The 15326-nt window shown below is 41.4% G+C and overlaps 1 protein-coding gene across 1 annotated transcript in view; it reads right to left on the bottom strand.

Annotated features, from left to right (window-relative positions):
• Positions 1-3730: 3730 nt before the first annotated feature.
• GPR26 (G protein-coupled receptor 26) overlaps positions 3731-15326 on the bottom strand; it is a 263376-nt gene continuing 251780 nt past the window's right edge. The window contains exon 3 of the mRNA XM_086920306.1: positions 3731-4387. Within this exon, the coding sequence (XP_086776432.1) occupies positions 4156-4387 (232 nt within the window). The 3' untranslated portion in view covers positions 3731-4155. The remainder of the gene's footprint in view (positions 4388-15326) is intronic.

Genomic DNA, 15326 nt, shown 5'->3' with positions numbered 1-15326 from the left:
AGGCCAAGTACCAGCTGCACGATACGGAAAGGTTTAGATACCTTCAGGTCAGTCATGCTCTACACGCTGTAATCCCCAGTGGAGAGACACCTCTGGTAGCCTCCCCGCTTTATGACAGACTGTTAGATGGTTATCTGTCCACCAAAGCAATATCGTTGACCTATAGAAAACTCATTAACCATACTGAGGATCCCCTGGTGCAGCTCAGGGAACAGTGGGTGGCAGATGGCTTAGTCCTGGATGACGAAGATTGGAGGGAGGCGGTGTCATCCCCTTGAATAGTGGCAGTCCCAATGAGACTTTGTTTGGTCCAGCTCAGGATTCTGTACCGTTCCTACACCACGGGTTCTGGACTGTTGAGAATGGGGTTGGCCGTATCTGGGGATTGTCGGCGAGGGTGTGGAAGGCCTGGTATGTTCCTTCATATCCTGTGAGAGTGTGAAAAGGTCCGTGATTTTCGGACGAGGATACATTTAAAGATGAGTGAAGTATGGGGGGTGCGGATCGAGTTGGAGGCGCGTCGATGTTTGTTAAATGTTTGGGAACCCTCCAACCTCTCGAGCCATGGCACACTCTGGGTCACTCTAGCTTGTGCGATGTTCAAACGCAATATTGCACAACTCTAGGGTGCTTCTCGGGCGCTTTGGGTTGGGAAGTGGATGGAGGACCTTGACTGGTGTATGTTCCGGGAGAGGTCTGTGTATGTGTCGAGGAGGCGACCCCGCAAGTGGGGCAAGATCTGGGGAGTTTGGAAACGCCTACGGGGCTGACATGTGTACACCACCTGATGTAGATCCCGCCAGTGTGGAACCGGAAGACGCCTAAGCCAGTTCTCTATATTCTGTTCATTTGTCTCTGATGGAGGTCTATGTTCTCACTGCTTATATTTGCAGTCACTCAGTGCTCTCTGGTCAGTTTTGAGTTGTGTAATGTCTTTCTTTTTGTTCAATAAAAAGATGTTTAAAAAAAAACTTGCCTGTTCATCTCTAATCCTGTAGGGTAGTTTTTCAACATTCGTCTGCTCCATGAGCCAGCACCTAGACACTTTTGAGTATTTGCCACACTCTATAAATACCGTTTTCATTTTATTTCATTTCATTTCTATACTAACCAAACTTAATCAACACAAAAATTAGAAATTCTAAAGTTACAGTTATACCTAAAATTCATCATTTATGCACTACTTTCACATTATGCTAAATATCACTCGTCCATACACACTGCTTTCAGCACACTAACCACATATTAACAAATATAAACTCCCCACTCTACCATACACTGCTTATACCCTTTGATATTACATCACTTATAAAATCTAAAATCATAGCATTTATAAAAACACTTATGACATCTCGAATCACTTTATTTCTGAACACACGATGCAAGGTATTGTGGCGAGTTATACTTTTTCTTGTGTGGTTAGCAAGCTGAAATCATTGTGTATGGAGGAGCACTAGTTATTCTAATGTGAAGGTGACCCTGATTTCTTCAAGATTCATGATTCATGTCACATGAACATAACCTTGTGACATCACAACTGACATCGCTGAAGTTCCAAAATATCTGCATGATTAAGTTAACAACATAACACAACACAGACAAATGTCAGTTTATGATAACACCTATATTATAGTGCTTACTATCTTTGAATGTTCTTGGCATAATACGTGTCTTGAATTGTAGTGAGCGAGCAAGGCCTCTTCTAAGGGGTTTTTCTCTCCTAGAAAATGTTGAAAAGAAATGGATCTAACAATGCATTTTAAAGCACAATTTTCACATAAAATTGCTAAAATGCAATAGGCTTTGAAAGAGCGTGCATTAATTATTCAACTTCTTTCATGGTCTGCCAAATTATTGAAACCTGATGTTCTCCGGGAGTTTACCCAATTTTTTCAAAATATGCTATGCGTGCCAGTATGTCAACATTTCCTCTATTATGCCAGAGCTTGCATTGTGGCATAGGTGTCACATATTCCAATAGTCCATCCAGTATGCCAGTTCCAAAATGTTGCCATTTATATTGTCAATATACCACTGGTGACTCTTATTTCAATAGTTACCCCTGTGTGCCTGGGTCAGAATTTTGTTATGGTTGCCTCCCTCCTACATGTCAGGTTGTCCTCCTTTATGCCAAGAATTACATCCAATGTGATAGTGCCAGAATTTTTTTATGGGTACCCCATGACAAGGATTTCCTCAGCATGTCAGAATTCTCCACAGGTGCCCCATATGCAATAATTACATCGGGCATGTCAGTTCCAGTATTTTACCATGGATATCCGTTCTACCAAGAATTTCTGCCATTGCTAATATTTTGTCTCAGGTGTCGGTCATTGTCTCAAGTACACCAGTGGCAATATTTTGGTAGCAGGTGTTTTTATAGGACAAAAATTATCTTCAGTATGCCAGGACTAACAACAGGTACACAAACATGACACCACATCCTCACTCACTCACATTCACTCACTCACACTCTCCAACACTCGATTACACTCGTTCGTATTATTTCTCACACATTCTCACTCACTACCTGTCACTGACTCAGTAACTTTCACTCTCACACATATACATGCTCACACAGACACACATACTCACACAAAGACGGACATGCTCACATCCACACACATGCATACACATATGCTCTTTTTCACACAATCTCACTCCCACCTGCAAGCACCTGGAAGCACGCACACAACATTCATTTAAAAGCAGTTTTTTACATACCTCAGCTGGCACCAAAGGTCCTGTTCCAGCTAATTGTGCTTTATTTTTTATCACACTAAAAGAATATTTTGTACTGTTAGTATTTAACAGAACACAAGGAGTGTGCACAGGCCCCTGTGCTTTTGGCACATATTTGTCCACCTCTGAGGGCAGGGGACGAACAGGTAGTGCCATGGGTTGCATGGGGCAAGCTAGGGGTCGAAGCTTTGACCCCTGTTGATCTCTAAATGACGTCCAAGAAGGAGCCATCTGATATTGATAGTCGGTGATGGCGAGGAGCTGGTGAAGAGGAGGTGACGCGTGGTCACTAAACCAATGCTGGACACTGCCAACAGTATGCATGCTCTCACCAGGTACCAACTTCATGTGGATAATACACCTGAAAGGATTTTGCCCAGCCCACATGAAAACCCTTTGGTCTGTCCCAGGTAGGATCCTTCAAAACTGGCCCTGGGCCAATACGGCAAAATTAAAACATGACTTGTCTTCCATAGATCAAAGTTTTGGTTCACCAGAAGAGATGTGTCAGAGGCAGCACCTGAGGAGCTGTCAGGACAGATCTCACTGATGAGTCAGTGAACCTGTCTCCGGCTATTCTGCCCTCACTGAACAATCAAAATAAATTCCATCACTCGGGTTTTGTGATACCGCCTGATGTGCAAACCTGTCCGCTGCAGTCTGGATGTCTACAGCTTCACCAGTGTCCATCCGACTGTGATGATGTAAATGTACCACCAGCCTGGAAACAGTGAGCGAGGACCAGCAGCGTGAGGAGGAAAGCCATCATATCATGAACCAATGACATGACTCCTACACCATCCTGCCTATCGCTGCTCACAAATGCAGAATGACTGCCCTGTGTGTGTAAAAGATGCAAGAATATATGCAATAAAGACAGCCAGACAAGGTCAACACACAATTTTTAAACAAAACTTTCACATGTTAACGCCCATACATTTAATGTAGTATTTAATAAATAAAAGTGATCTGCAATAAATACGCCTATCTCTGTGCCACCAAGGAGGTTAACCCTGGTGTCTCCCATAAAACATGTAAACAAATTCTCAAAAGGATGTAAACAATTTCCCATCTCGGTTGGTCCAGTGAAGAATAGGACATTATTTCTGCAGAATCTCATAGAACACTTGGCCAGTGATGTCCCCGCCATCTCCAGCCACCTGCAGGAGACTGAACAGCAATTCATCACCCTTCGAGGCTGCAGCATTCCTGGGTGGTTGAGCACCAGTCAAGAGGCGGTCTGAGGTTTCTGTTGTGCAGTGTGTTCACTCTTTTGGACTGCTGTGGCAAGCCACCGAGTCAGGTGGCCATGAGTTCATGCCTGCATTTGTGCATGCGTTAAGGCCTTCCGATACGGTTGCCTTGAGGTTTCCTGTAGTCCAATAGCAGGTTCGAGCTTGCTTGCATTTGCCCTCACTCAGTGGTTTGTACAACATTCCTTCTGTGCAGTTCTCCTGTGAGAGCTGAGGAGTTGATGGAGCTCCGTTTTAGGATCTTGTTGACCAAGTCCTTCCAGGTCTTCTTGTACTGGTTCCGCAGCAAGGAATACACAAAGGGATCGGACACTGCCTTGCTGTAGGCCATGCACCTGGAGATGATCCCCCAGTGAGGGTTGATGGGCGTGAGAGATGACAGCTCCACCAGTCTGCAGGGAGAGGAAACAACCAACGTAGATGTTAGGTGCGGTGAAACCAAAGCAGCTATGAAAGAATGTATCAGATTGACCTTTAATTCACAATAGTCAAATAGCTATGGAAAAAAACGACGTAAAACAATAAGTTGGTGACTCAACTGTGCGAACAGACCTTTTCACCCAAAATTCCCTTAAAAACATTTAAAAAAACATTAAGAATGTACATTTAAATCTCAAATAAGACCAACCATTACAGAAACGAAAAAGCCTCATCGCAAAACTATAGCAAAAACCTACTCCATCTACAAATGTCATTATTTCAACCGTCAAAACAAACAGAAATGCCCTTTCGAACATCAACACTATAAAACACCTATGACGTCACCCAACAACCTCTAATGCATATGATGCAAACAGATATCATGAAGAGCCTCACGCCATTATCGCTAGATAACCACGAACGCCCACGGCATGCTGTCTCACAGTCGCTTATTAACTTCACTTGTTGTAATATTCTGATGGAAAATCACGTATGATTCATGACATGGGCATACATGGGCATGCAATCCTATTACCTGTAGATAATCTGCTACCGCGAGTAGTTTGTTTTGCAAGTCATAAAGCAATAAGCATACCTTGGAGACTTTTACTAAGGCCAAAATTACAAAAAAAGTCAACATTTGTAGAAATAAATTCTCTTTTTTGGCTATCAATCACATATGTATACTGCTAGAAGGGGACCCAAAGTTATTAGGCACTAATGGATTAATTGGATTACAGAGGTAATCGGCATCTATTAAACACCAAATCAGTAAATAAGCACTCTGAATACTTGCCTCTTCTTGCTATACTTTGTTTCTCTAGCGAGAAGTAACCTGAAATTAGGCTCCTAGAGGGAAGGGACTGGAACAGAGCTAGGACAGGTGACCATCAGAAACTAACAAGAGAGACTTGGAAATGGTCACTGTTTAAGTATTATACAGGTGGTGGTGTCAAAAACCTGAATCAAGAGATTTACCCTTAAATATCTCATCCCAAACTCTGACCTCTTCTTACATTATTTTTTATTAATTTATAGATTTGTGATTTCATATAGAGTGAACCAGACCCTCAGGGTATAGGAGCACTTTACAGTTAGTAAAATACATTAGGTGTGTACTGCTGAGTGATAGAAACAGGCAAATGAAGCATGCAGATGAAAAGAAAGTAATGCATATATATAAAGGCTTCAGAGTTAATAAAATAACCTACGTGTGTGCAGTTGAAGGACAATAACAGGTCGGTGTGCATTATATACATAAAGTTCAGAGTGTCGTAAATTGACAGCAATGGGTTAGCATTAGCTGAAGCCATCTTGTATTTAGAAGTTATCTTATCCGCTTTGTGAAAGCCATTTTGTATTACTGGCAGCCATTTTGTTTGTCATGTGCTCTGTCCTACCTTTCTGTTAACTGCTCTTGTAGTCTGCCTAAAGACAAACTATATTCAGCATCTTCCACTTCGCACATGCCCAGAAGGGCCTAGCTAGTAGAATGTACCTGCTTCTCTAGTATAACTGTCAGGCTATTTTTGCTACTGTAAGGAGAAGTAACTCTCCTCCCACTTTGTTGAGCAAGTAGATCTTGTATGCCCAACTTAGTCATTTTGCATGCTTACATGAGCCAGGACTGCCCCTTGCATTTATGCTTACTATGTAACTCTAAAGCATATATAAAAGCCCCAGTTTTCTGTACTCCTTAGACTGCCCCATTCAGTTGCTCAGGCTTCTGTGTGGCGTAGTCTCAACTCATTTGAGTTTAATAAACTTGATCTTTTATATTTCAGCTTCTGTGCCAATTTCTTCTTTGTTGGTTTAAAAGGACTAAGTATCAGTGAGACCCCTGAGAAGAATTTTGATTACTTCAAGAGGGTATAAATGATGTAAAGCGGAAAAGGGTTTTGAGGTCTCATTTGAAAACAATATGGAAAGGATTAGTTCTGTTGGTGAGGGAATGGCATTCCAGATTTTAGGCCCGCTTCCAGGAAAGATTTTTTTAGAGTTTTGTATTCTTGGAGGTGGATTTTCTAGGTGGGTATCACTGCTTCAAAGTGGGTGGGATCCTCCTGAGATTTTAATTTCCTTGATAGCTAGTGTGGACATTCTGTATGAATAGCTTTGTAAACCATGCATGCCATACTGAAAATGCATCCTGCCTAATTGGGGAGCCGGTTGAGGTTCCCAAGGATTGGGGTGATGTCAGATTTTCAAGTGCCAGTGATTAGGTAGGCTGTGGGGTTGAGGGCAGCCCTCAAAGATGTAAAGTAAGATTTTGGAATGTCGCTAGAAGGGAGATTCCTTCGTCCAGTCTGGAAAGTACTGGGGCTTAGACCACTGTCTTGAATCCTTTGGGAGGGATGAAGAACTTTATTCCCCTAAGTAGGTTGATTTGGTATTGAGTATTTTTTGCAAGAGTGCTAATGTGGGCCTGAAGGTTCAGATTTTGGTCTAAGGGGAAGACCTAAGATATTGCATTGTCAACTATGATTGGTTTGGATTTAAGTGGGAGTGCTGTATCGAGCCAATCCTTGTCGTGAGTGGAACACATTGGGGAAGAAAGTAGGAGGAACTCACTCTTGATGGGATTACGTTCAGGTGGCGAAACTACTTTTATATTTGGAGAGTTTTTCATGTGCTTACTAGGTTGTTAATGTGCTCTAGGAAGGTTACTTTTATGTACAGTTGTGAGTCATCTGAGTATAGTTGGGATGATTAATTTAGAGTGTTTCAGCAAAGAACAGAGAGGCTCCTTGTGCAAAGTGAAAAGTGTCAGAGAGAGGATTGACCCTTGGAGGATGTCTTGAGTAAGAAGTGAGGTGATTGAGAGAATATTTTCCGGTTGTATTTGCTGTGAAAATATGATAAGATAGAAGTTAAACCCTTTTAGGACAGTGACTGTCTGTCCCATCAATAGTACAAGATAGTTCAACGATTTGTAAGAGGGGGTGAATGGTTGTATCTAAAAAACATAAACTATGTGAAGTATTGTAGATTCTGTGCTGCGTCAGGATCTCAAGCCTGAGTGTAAGTTGTCCACGAGTTTATTTTCCTTGATGTCGAGGTATAGTTGTTTAGCAACACATCTTCCTAGGGTCTTCACTAGAGATGGCTAGCTGGTTATTTGTTAAAAAATATTAAGGCCTTCTGGTTATGCTCCTTTTTTTGTGTTAGTAGAGGGCTAACCCTGCTAAGTTTCATGGGGTCAGGGACTTGACCCAAGAAGGAGTTGACCGTATGTTTCAGGAATGGGGAGATTTAGCTTGTTGATGTCTTTTAAAAATAGAGGCTGGTATTGGGTTCGAGAAGTGAGAGAATGGGTTATGATCTAAGGGGATCTTCTCTGCTTCCACCAACAAGAGCTCCTGGAAGGAAGACCTTGTCCGTGTTTAAGCAGTAAGGCATCCAACAACGTTTGAGATAGACCAGGGGGTAGGAAAAAGTCTAGTTTGTATTTTGTTAGCAGAATTTGCAAATGCACCCTAAAACTTCTTTGTGAATAGAATTGAAGGAGCAAAAGGGGGCTAGGTATGTTGTTTGATGACGGTGAAGAGTTTCTTAGGTCCGTTTTTCACTGAGGTATTTAGATTTTTATAGAAGCCACAATGTTCTTGACTGTAGAATGTGTGATTGAGTACAATCAAATGTATTTCTACTAGAACTGACACTGAAGAAACTATAGTTTTATGCACATTTAAATGACCTACTATTTGAGAATAATCATTAAATTATCATTAGCAGGGAAATGCTAATTTGTCAACAAATGCTTAACCTGGGAGCCTGAAACTATTATTTTGTGACTCATAGTCTATAATGGGCCGCTTATTGTGTCACTGTTGTCTTTTACATGACTCTGACTCATGCTGTGCATGGAATTGATGCTGCGCACTTTGACTTTTGAATAAAGGATGTGGTATTTGACCAATGGATTGCCTCAGTTTGGAGTGAATGGTCAAATCTGTTCCGTTAATTCGGGAGAGCCATCCAGGATGACAAGATCATCCGTTTTGATTGTTAAAAATTTGCCAATTATGTGATGTATTATGTGTAATATTTTTTTCCTTATGTGCACTTTGAATGTGTCATACAGGTTTCTATTTCTCTTTCTGGGTTGAGAATCTAGATGAAAGGGTCTCTACTGCGAACACTTTGAACCACCATCATGGTAGTCTTTGGGGCTGATGACAATGATTGGTTTAAAGTGCCAGAACGCAGAGCCAGATCAAGAAGATTTTTAATCAGAGATTTGATAAGTGGTTTAAATTCTGCATGAGATCACAATGGGATGAAGGGACAGTCAAGCTGGGGTGCATTCTACACGTTTTTACTTAATAAACAAATGTAAGTTGATGCTGGTGAGGACTGCTTCCATCATTTCCTCTGTCACCCTCTCTCCTCGGACACTCCGAGCTCCAAACTCTCTTACTTGCTCTCCTCTGGGGGCCTCAATCACCAGTGCTCCTCTGAGACCATTGGGGACCATCTCTTCTAAGGATCTCTTGGTCACAACCTCTGTGTTACTTCAAAACCTGCTCTCCTCCATGATCCTTTAACATCAAACATCTACTGGCACACACTCTTCTCTGGCACTCTTAAGGAGACAGGACCAGCTCCCCTCAAGAATCCCGAGACACCAACCAACTCTGGAGCTTCTGCTTCTAGCTCTAAACTATTTCCCGTTGTCATGAGCTCTTGTCTGTACTCTCAGTCAACGTATCACTACTATGATCCTCGGACAGCAGTGGTCCACGCACCCCTTGTCTCCAGTTATTCTCCATATAACCATATCACTCTGTAACAAGATCTTCCTTTAAGCCCTCAACCAACAGCCCTTCTCTAAAACCCAAGCCCCAGCTATTCTTCTTTCCTTTGGAACCTTTCATAACCAGATCTCATCTGATTCTAGATTTCAATGGACCATCAATCACCAGCTAACCTTTCCAATTCTTTTGCAGCACCGCAACACTGGACCCACTGGACACGTGGGTCATTCGGACCTTCAAACCCAAGTTATTCCTGGAACCTCAATCCTCAGCTCTACTCTCAGTGCCTCAGTCCCCAACTTCCATCTGACAGCCTTGCATACAACTCTCATTCAGAGATTCCCAATCTTTAGCTCCTTCAAGGCTCTCCAGGACCATTAAGTCCAATCACCCTGTAGTATGTTTTATTACTGTGTCATGTGTCAATGCTTTTCCTTATCGTTCTTTCCTCAGCCCATATTGTGCCTCACTTTTGTCTGTGTTAACGTACATCCATACGCACTGTTAGTCATTTTAGAATGTTGGTCTAATGTTCCATGACTGCTGGAACAGCAGTTGTCAATGCTCTTGTGAAGAGAACAAATCTGTTAAACCCTCACTGCATGTAATGTTTCTACTTTCTACATAAATCTATTGGAGATGATTAGAGGATAGATACCTGGTGATTCACATCTCTCTGAAGGTCGGTGTGTATTTGATGTCAGTCTTACTGAACAGTCTGGTGCTGAACCTTATGTACCTGTGGTCTATGCAGAAGGTGGGTGAGCGCAGCTTTGGTTGCCCTTGCACTGAGGTACTTGGCAGCCTCCACCTCATTTTCCTGACTCCCATATATTTCAATGAATCCATGTGTAATGTAGAAATGTTGTTTCCTCCCTGCTGACACGATGCCCTGCACCTTTGCCTCTCCCCTCATTGGCCTCTCAGGTTGCTCTCTCCTCCTCTAGCCAGCCTTAAGGATGCAACTTCCCATTGCTAAACAGGGGTGTGGTGTACTTGGCTGAATACCGCTGCTGAGGAAGTCAAAGAATTTGTTGTGCTTTAAGGACATGTCTTACATCAGTTAGGACATGATCTCATTTCTTCCCACTATATTTTTTTTCCTTTTTCTCCTGGCTGTCATCATTGAGGAGCACTGCAAGTGCAGCTAGTACAAGATACGTCCACCATAACTTTGAATTGTTCTACTTTCAGAACTTCATTAATAAATAATATGGATTGTGTTGGGTTCATTAGAGAAGACAATAATGGCTGGCATGATGAATGCTATGATGATACCTTGTACCTTCCTTGATATGCCAGGAGCGGCACCTGAAAAACATTTTCAGGCTGTTGATGGAACTGGTTTGAGCCCAGCAAGAAAACAAACATTGTTGTACAGTTGTCTGGATGTAAAAGGAAGAACATTGACGCCATAGCAGCTACTGAAAAGGTGAAGTTGAATTGGATGTCTTTACTAAAGAAAACAATTGAAATCTGATTTTGATACAACTATGAGGGTCATCATGAAATGATGCAATTTTACTTATCGCTGCAAAGGTCCAGGTGAGTATACCAAGGTGGTAACTAGCAACCCTAAGAAAGCTAGTCAGTACTAGCTCCTTCAAGGATATGGGTGAAATGATACATGAGCAAGTTACAATGTGCACAACTTGCTCAAAACCACATCAAAAACCTGAGTTTGGATAAGGTGGTATCCACCATTAAAAGTGTTCGAGATTTTCTAATGTCGTAAAGCTTCACAAAAGGCTGGACGTCAACATGCTGCACTGATCATGACCCGAAAGAATGGTGAATACAAACAGAATGGAAGAGAACAAGAAGGAGCTAAACGAAAACTGCTTGCTACAGACATGGTTCCACCTATCACTAGGGGCCATCCAAGTCATGCCCAGCTTTTGGTACACTATGCAAGGGTTTAGGTGTGCACAGTAAACGAAGAGGATGTCACACAGAGAGTTGACATGCAGTTAGAGAACCTAGTGTAGTTTGTGGCCTTGTAGTAAAAGATGAAGATGTATGTCAATACAAAATCAAAGTAATTGGAAGTGAATTAGCGGTTCTTGTGGACACTGGATTCAAAATCACTGTCAATTCTAAAGAAACATATGAGAGCCTCAAGGATAACAAACATACCTGGTGTCAATGGAGAGCACAAAATCAGACTAGAAGGAATGTTCTGAACCAAATTGTCTTCTGATGAGAAAAAATTGTAACAAAAGTTTACGTTGTGGACTACAGCTTGAGCATTTTGAGATGGGAGAAATAACAAAAATTGAAAATGCTGCTAAATCCCTGTAAACCCTTATAATGTTCAGCAGTCAAGCGATTGATATTACAATGATACTTGAGGAATATAAAGATTTGTTCCACCACAGTCTTGTTTGCTTGAGAAGCTTTAAACTCCAGATCTTCCTGTAGGACAACGTATAAGCAGTTAAGCAGAAAGTAAGAAATGTGCCATTATCAGCACTCACTGAAGTGAAGGAAATATTGGATGAGTAGTGTACTGATAGCCAAAAAGAAGAATGGCAAAATTACGCTCTGCATAGATTTGCTTCAACAACCCCATTGTGTGGTAGATGATTGCCAACCGTTATCACGGATTAATGAAATTGAAATCACCTTAGAATAGTAAAGATCTACACCACTTTGGTTTTCAGTTTGGCTTACAATCAGATTCTCCAACTTGCAAACTCTAAAAATTACAAGGCCTTCATAGCACCAAAAGGGGCACACCAATTTTGTAGTATGCCGATTGGTCTTAGCTCAGCCCCACAGTTTTCCAGTGTGTGATGATTAGAACTTTTCATGGGATGCATGGAGCAAGGGCATTCCAAGATGATGTACTAATTTATAGCAAGATACTAGATGGACAGATTGAAATTTTAAAAAGGGTATTATAAAGAGTTCAAGAAATGTAGTATATCGCAACCCATTCTTAATATCGGCTATATCCAAATCACCTACTACCAGAAATTCTTTGGGAATGTGTGAATTCCATTCAAATTTTTAAAAACAATGTTGAGAAGGAAGAACCAATGAGAAGAATGGTTAAAAATGTTTTGACTGCTCATGGAAGGATGGATGCAAGTTAAGTGTGAAAGAACAGAAAAAAGAGTTAGAAATGGCAACCATCTTTGAATCGTACATTGAGAAATATAAAACCTGTAGTGCATTGCGTCTGTAGTCAGAAGTCAGATTGGTCTTGGGGCAGTAATTAGTCAAAACTCAGTCAAGAAAAATCACACCATTGCCTTTGGTTCTCACAAACTAAGGGGAGCAGAAACAAGACACTTGATCACTGAACAAGAGTCTATGGCTTGCGTTTGAACTGTGGACAAATTCAAAAGCTTCTTGTGAGGCTAGGAGCTTTTAATACATGCAGATAATACACTGCTAATAAGCATTTTGGAGAGTGGAAGTTCATGTAAAGTTTCCCTGATGGTAGCTAATTTGGCTAGTAAGTTGTAAGATTATCCATACAAAACTGAACACATTTCTAGCCAACTCAATGTATTTGCTTATTATTTAACCTATGCATAGTGTGAGAAAGAGATGGATGAAAATGAATGGAGTGACAAAAAGGATTTGGTTGTCAGAGTGTGATGAAGCAATGGGAACTGTTACAGAAATTGGTGGCTGGATGTTTTGGAAAACGTATGATGTGCAAAGAAGAGTCAAATAACTCATTGTGGGAGAATGGTCTTGTTGAAAAGTGCCAGATGGAAGTTTGCAACCCTTTTGGAAAGTGAAGGAGGAGCTTACCATCAAGACAAGATCATTTTGCATGGTAATGTCTTTGTGGCACCTAGTTCTTGAAGGGTTGATTACCATAGCCCTCGAGAGTCATATGGGAATGACTGGAACTAAGAAAAAACTGAGATTTGCCAATATTGTGGCCATTAAAGGACAGGGATGTAAACATTTATGTTAGTAGGTATGCAAAGTTCAATAGTGCCGACAAAACCCTCAAGATAAGTAGGTGCCCTGTGGCGTTAGTTCAGTTACCAGGAGGTCCCCAGACAAAAGTAGGGATAGACTTTATTGGACCAATGAATATCATTGCCAGTCATGCATTTTGCCATTGCACTGTTATACTATTTTAGTAAATTGATAGACATGAAGTTTGAATCTAAACCAACACCAACAAAGTTGGTCAATTTTTCATACAATTTTTCTCCCAGTCACTGGGTCAATGATAATGGAGTCTGGTTTGTCTCCCAACAGATGGTAGGTTTCCTAAAAAACAATGACATTTAGTTCATCAAAGTCTCTCTATACCATCCCTTGAGCAATGGGCAAAAGATCTAATTGACCTTGGTTGTTCTCCCTCATGTGAAAACCCCAGGTCGTAATGGATTCCCATTGCAGGTTTTCAAACAATATGCATCCCAACAGACCCCCCCACACTTCCCAATATGTACGAGGTAGCCTACATGCTTGCGAAGTTTCCCTAGAACCTGAGAGTTACGATAATATCTGTAATACTCAAGCTAGGAGGGCCACCAGAAGAAGGGGGCTGATACTGACCAATGTCATTGATTAACCTAGAGGCTAAGATCTTGGCCAAGGTTACGGCCAACAGGTTCTTGATTGATAATTTGATACAATACATCCAAAACGGTTTCCTATCGGGATGTAGTATGAGACACTGCCTCTGAAAGTTGAGAAATGTACTGGTGCGGTTCATGGATTCAGACTGGCAGCTGCCTTGGTCTCCATTCATTTCAAAAAGGTCTTTGATTCTATACACTTGGCTTGCTTTTCTGCTTCCTCGAGCAGCTGAACTTTTGACCTGTATTTCCCAGCTATTTTGAAATACTAAACAATGCACCCTGGGAGCAAGTTATGGTCAATGGGGCATTGTCTCCACCCTTCAATGTAGAGCAGACCACAAGGCAGGCATGCTTGCTCTCGTCCCTCTTTTTTGTGCTGTCCGTGAAACCACTGGTGGGGTGGATCAATCAAGAAGCACAATTAAAAAGGTTCTATTTGGATACATTATGAGTAGACAGAATATTGTTATATGCAGATGATATCTAAATTTCTATATGCCATCCTTAGATATCTATGCCAAGGCAAATGCAGATACTGCAGGTATATGTGGAGGCCTTGAGCCTGACTGGCAATTGGACTAAATTCATATATGTACCATTGGATGGTGACCACACAGGCACTGGGAAGTCAATTAACTTCCGCTGGGCCTCAGATCATTTTAAATACTTTGGTATGAATATTATGACCGATGTGCATAGGGCATGAGACCTTGATATTACACCTCTGGGGGCCTATCTTAGATCGGAGCCTTAGCCTGGAGTTTATTATCCCTTAACATGGTAAGGCAGGGAGCACCATTTAATATAATATTGCTCCCACTTTTGATTTATACCTTTCAAAAGATCCCTTATGAAATATCACTGTCTTTTTTCAGACAATGCAGTCAGCAATGCTGAGATTTGTTTCTGTGGGAAAACAGGCCTGAATCTCATTTTGGAATTGTCTGTTATCCTCTTATGATGGAGGTATGGTACTTGCCGATAACAAATTAGTTAGATTACTAGGTGAGTCACATTTCCCCAATTAATGATTGTCTGTATTGCGGATCACGTTGACCTTACAGTCACTTCAGAGCTTGAAGGTTTAGAGTGGGATGGCATATTCCACTCATTATAGAGCTCACATTTACAATTAGATCATTCCCCTACCACGAAGATGACAGTAACCTGTTGGCACCATGCACTCAGATGGACCAGATGGAAAAAGGTTTTCCTGCTGAAACTCCCATACGGTATGGTCCCTGGATCAAACATATGTTTAAATTGAAGTGTTACTATTCCTGTACTCTCATATGAATTTTCTAGCTTGGGGATATCTGGGAGGAAGAACATATCTGACCCTTTCTATACTTGGTAAAAAAAAGTAGTGTGCGAGCTGGACCCAGCCCTCTCTGCAGAGCCACCCTCAAACTTTTAACCTTCAGTCCACCTGTTTTCTGAACCAGTTTTTGTTCGGTTTTAGGATTCTGTGCACTTTCCACAGTTAAACAGTGCTAAAGGGCTTGTGATCTCTCCTTTAAACATGGCAAATTTGGCTTAAACCAAATTGAGGTATTTACTCTACATGTAAGTCCCTAGTAAAGTCGTACTACATG

This window comes from Lissotriton vulgaris, chromosome 5, assembly GCF_964263255.1.
Source record: "Lissotriton vulgaris chromosome 5, aLisVul1.2, whole genome shotgun sequence".
Lineage (NCBI taxonomy): Eukaryota > Metazoa > Chordata > Amphibia > Caudata > Salamandridae > Lissotriton > Lissotriton vulgaris.
This window is presented reverse-complemented; position numbering and strand designations above follow the sequence as displayed.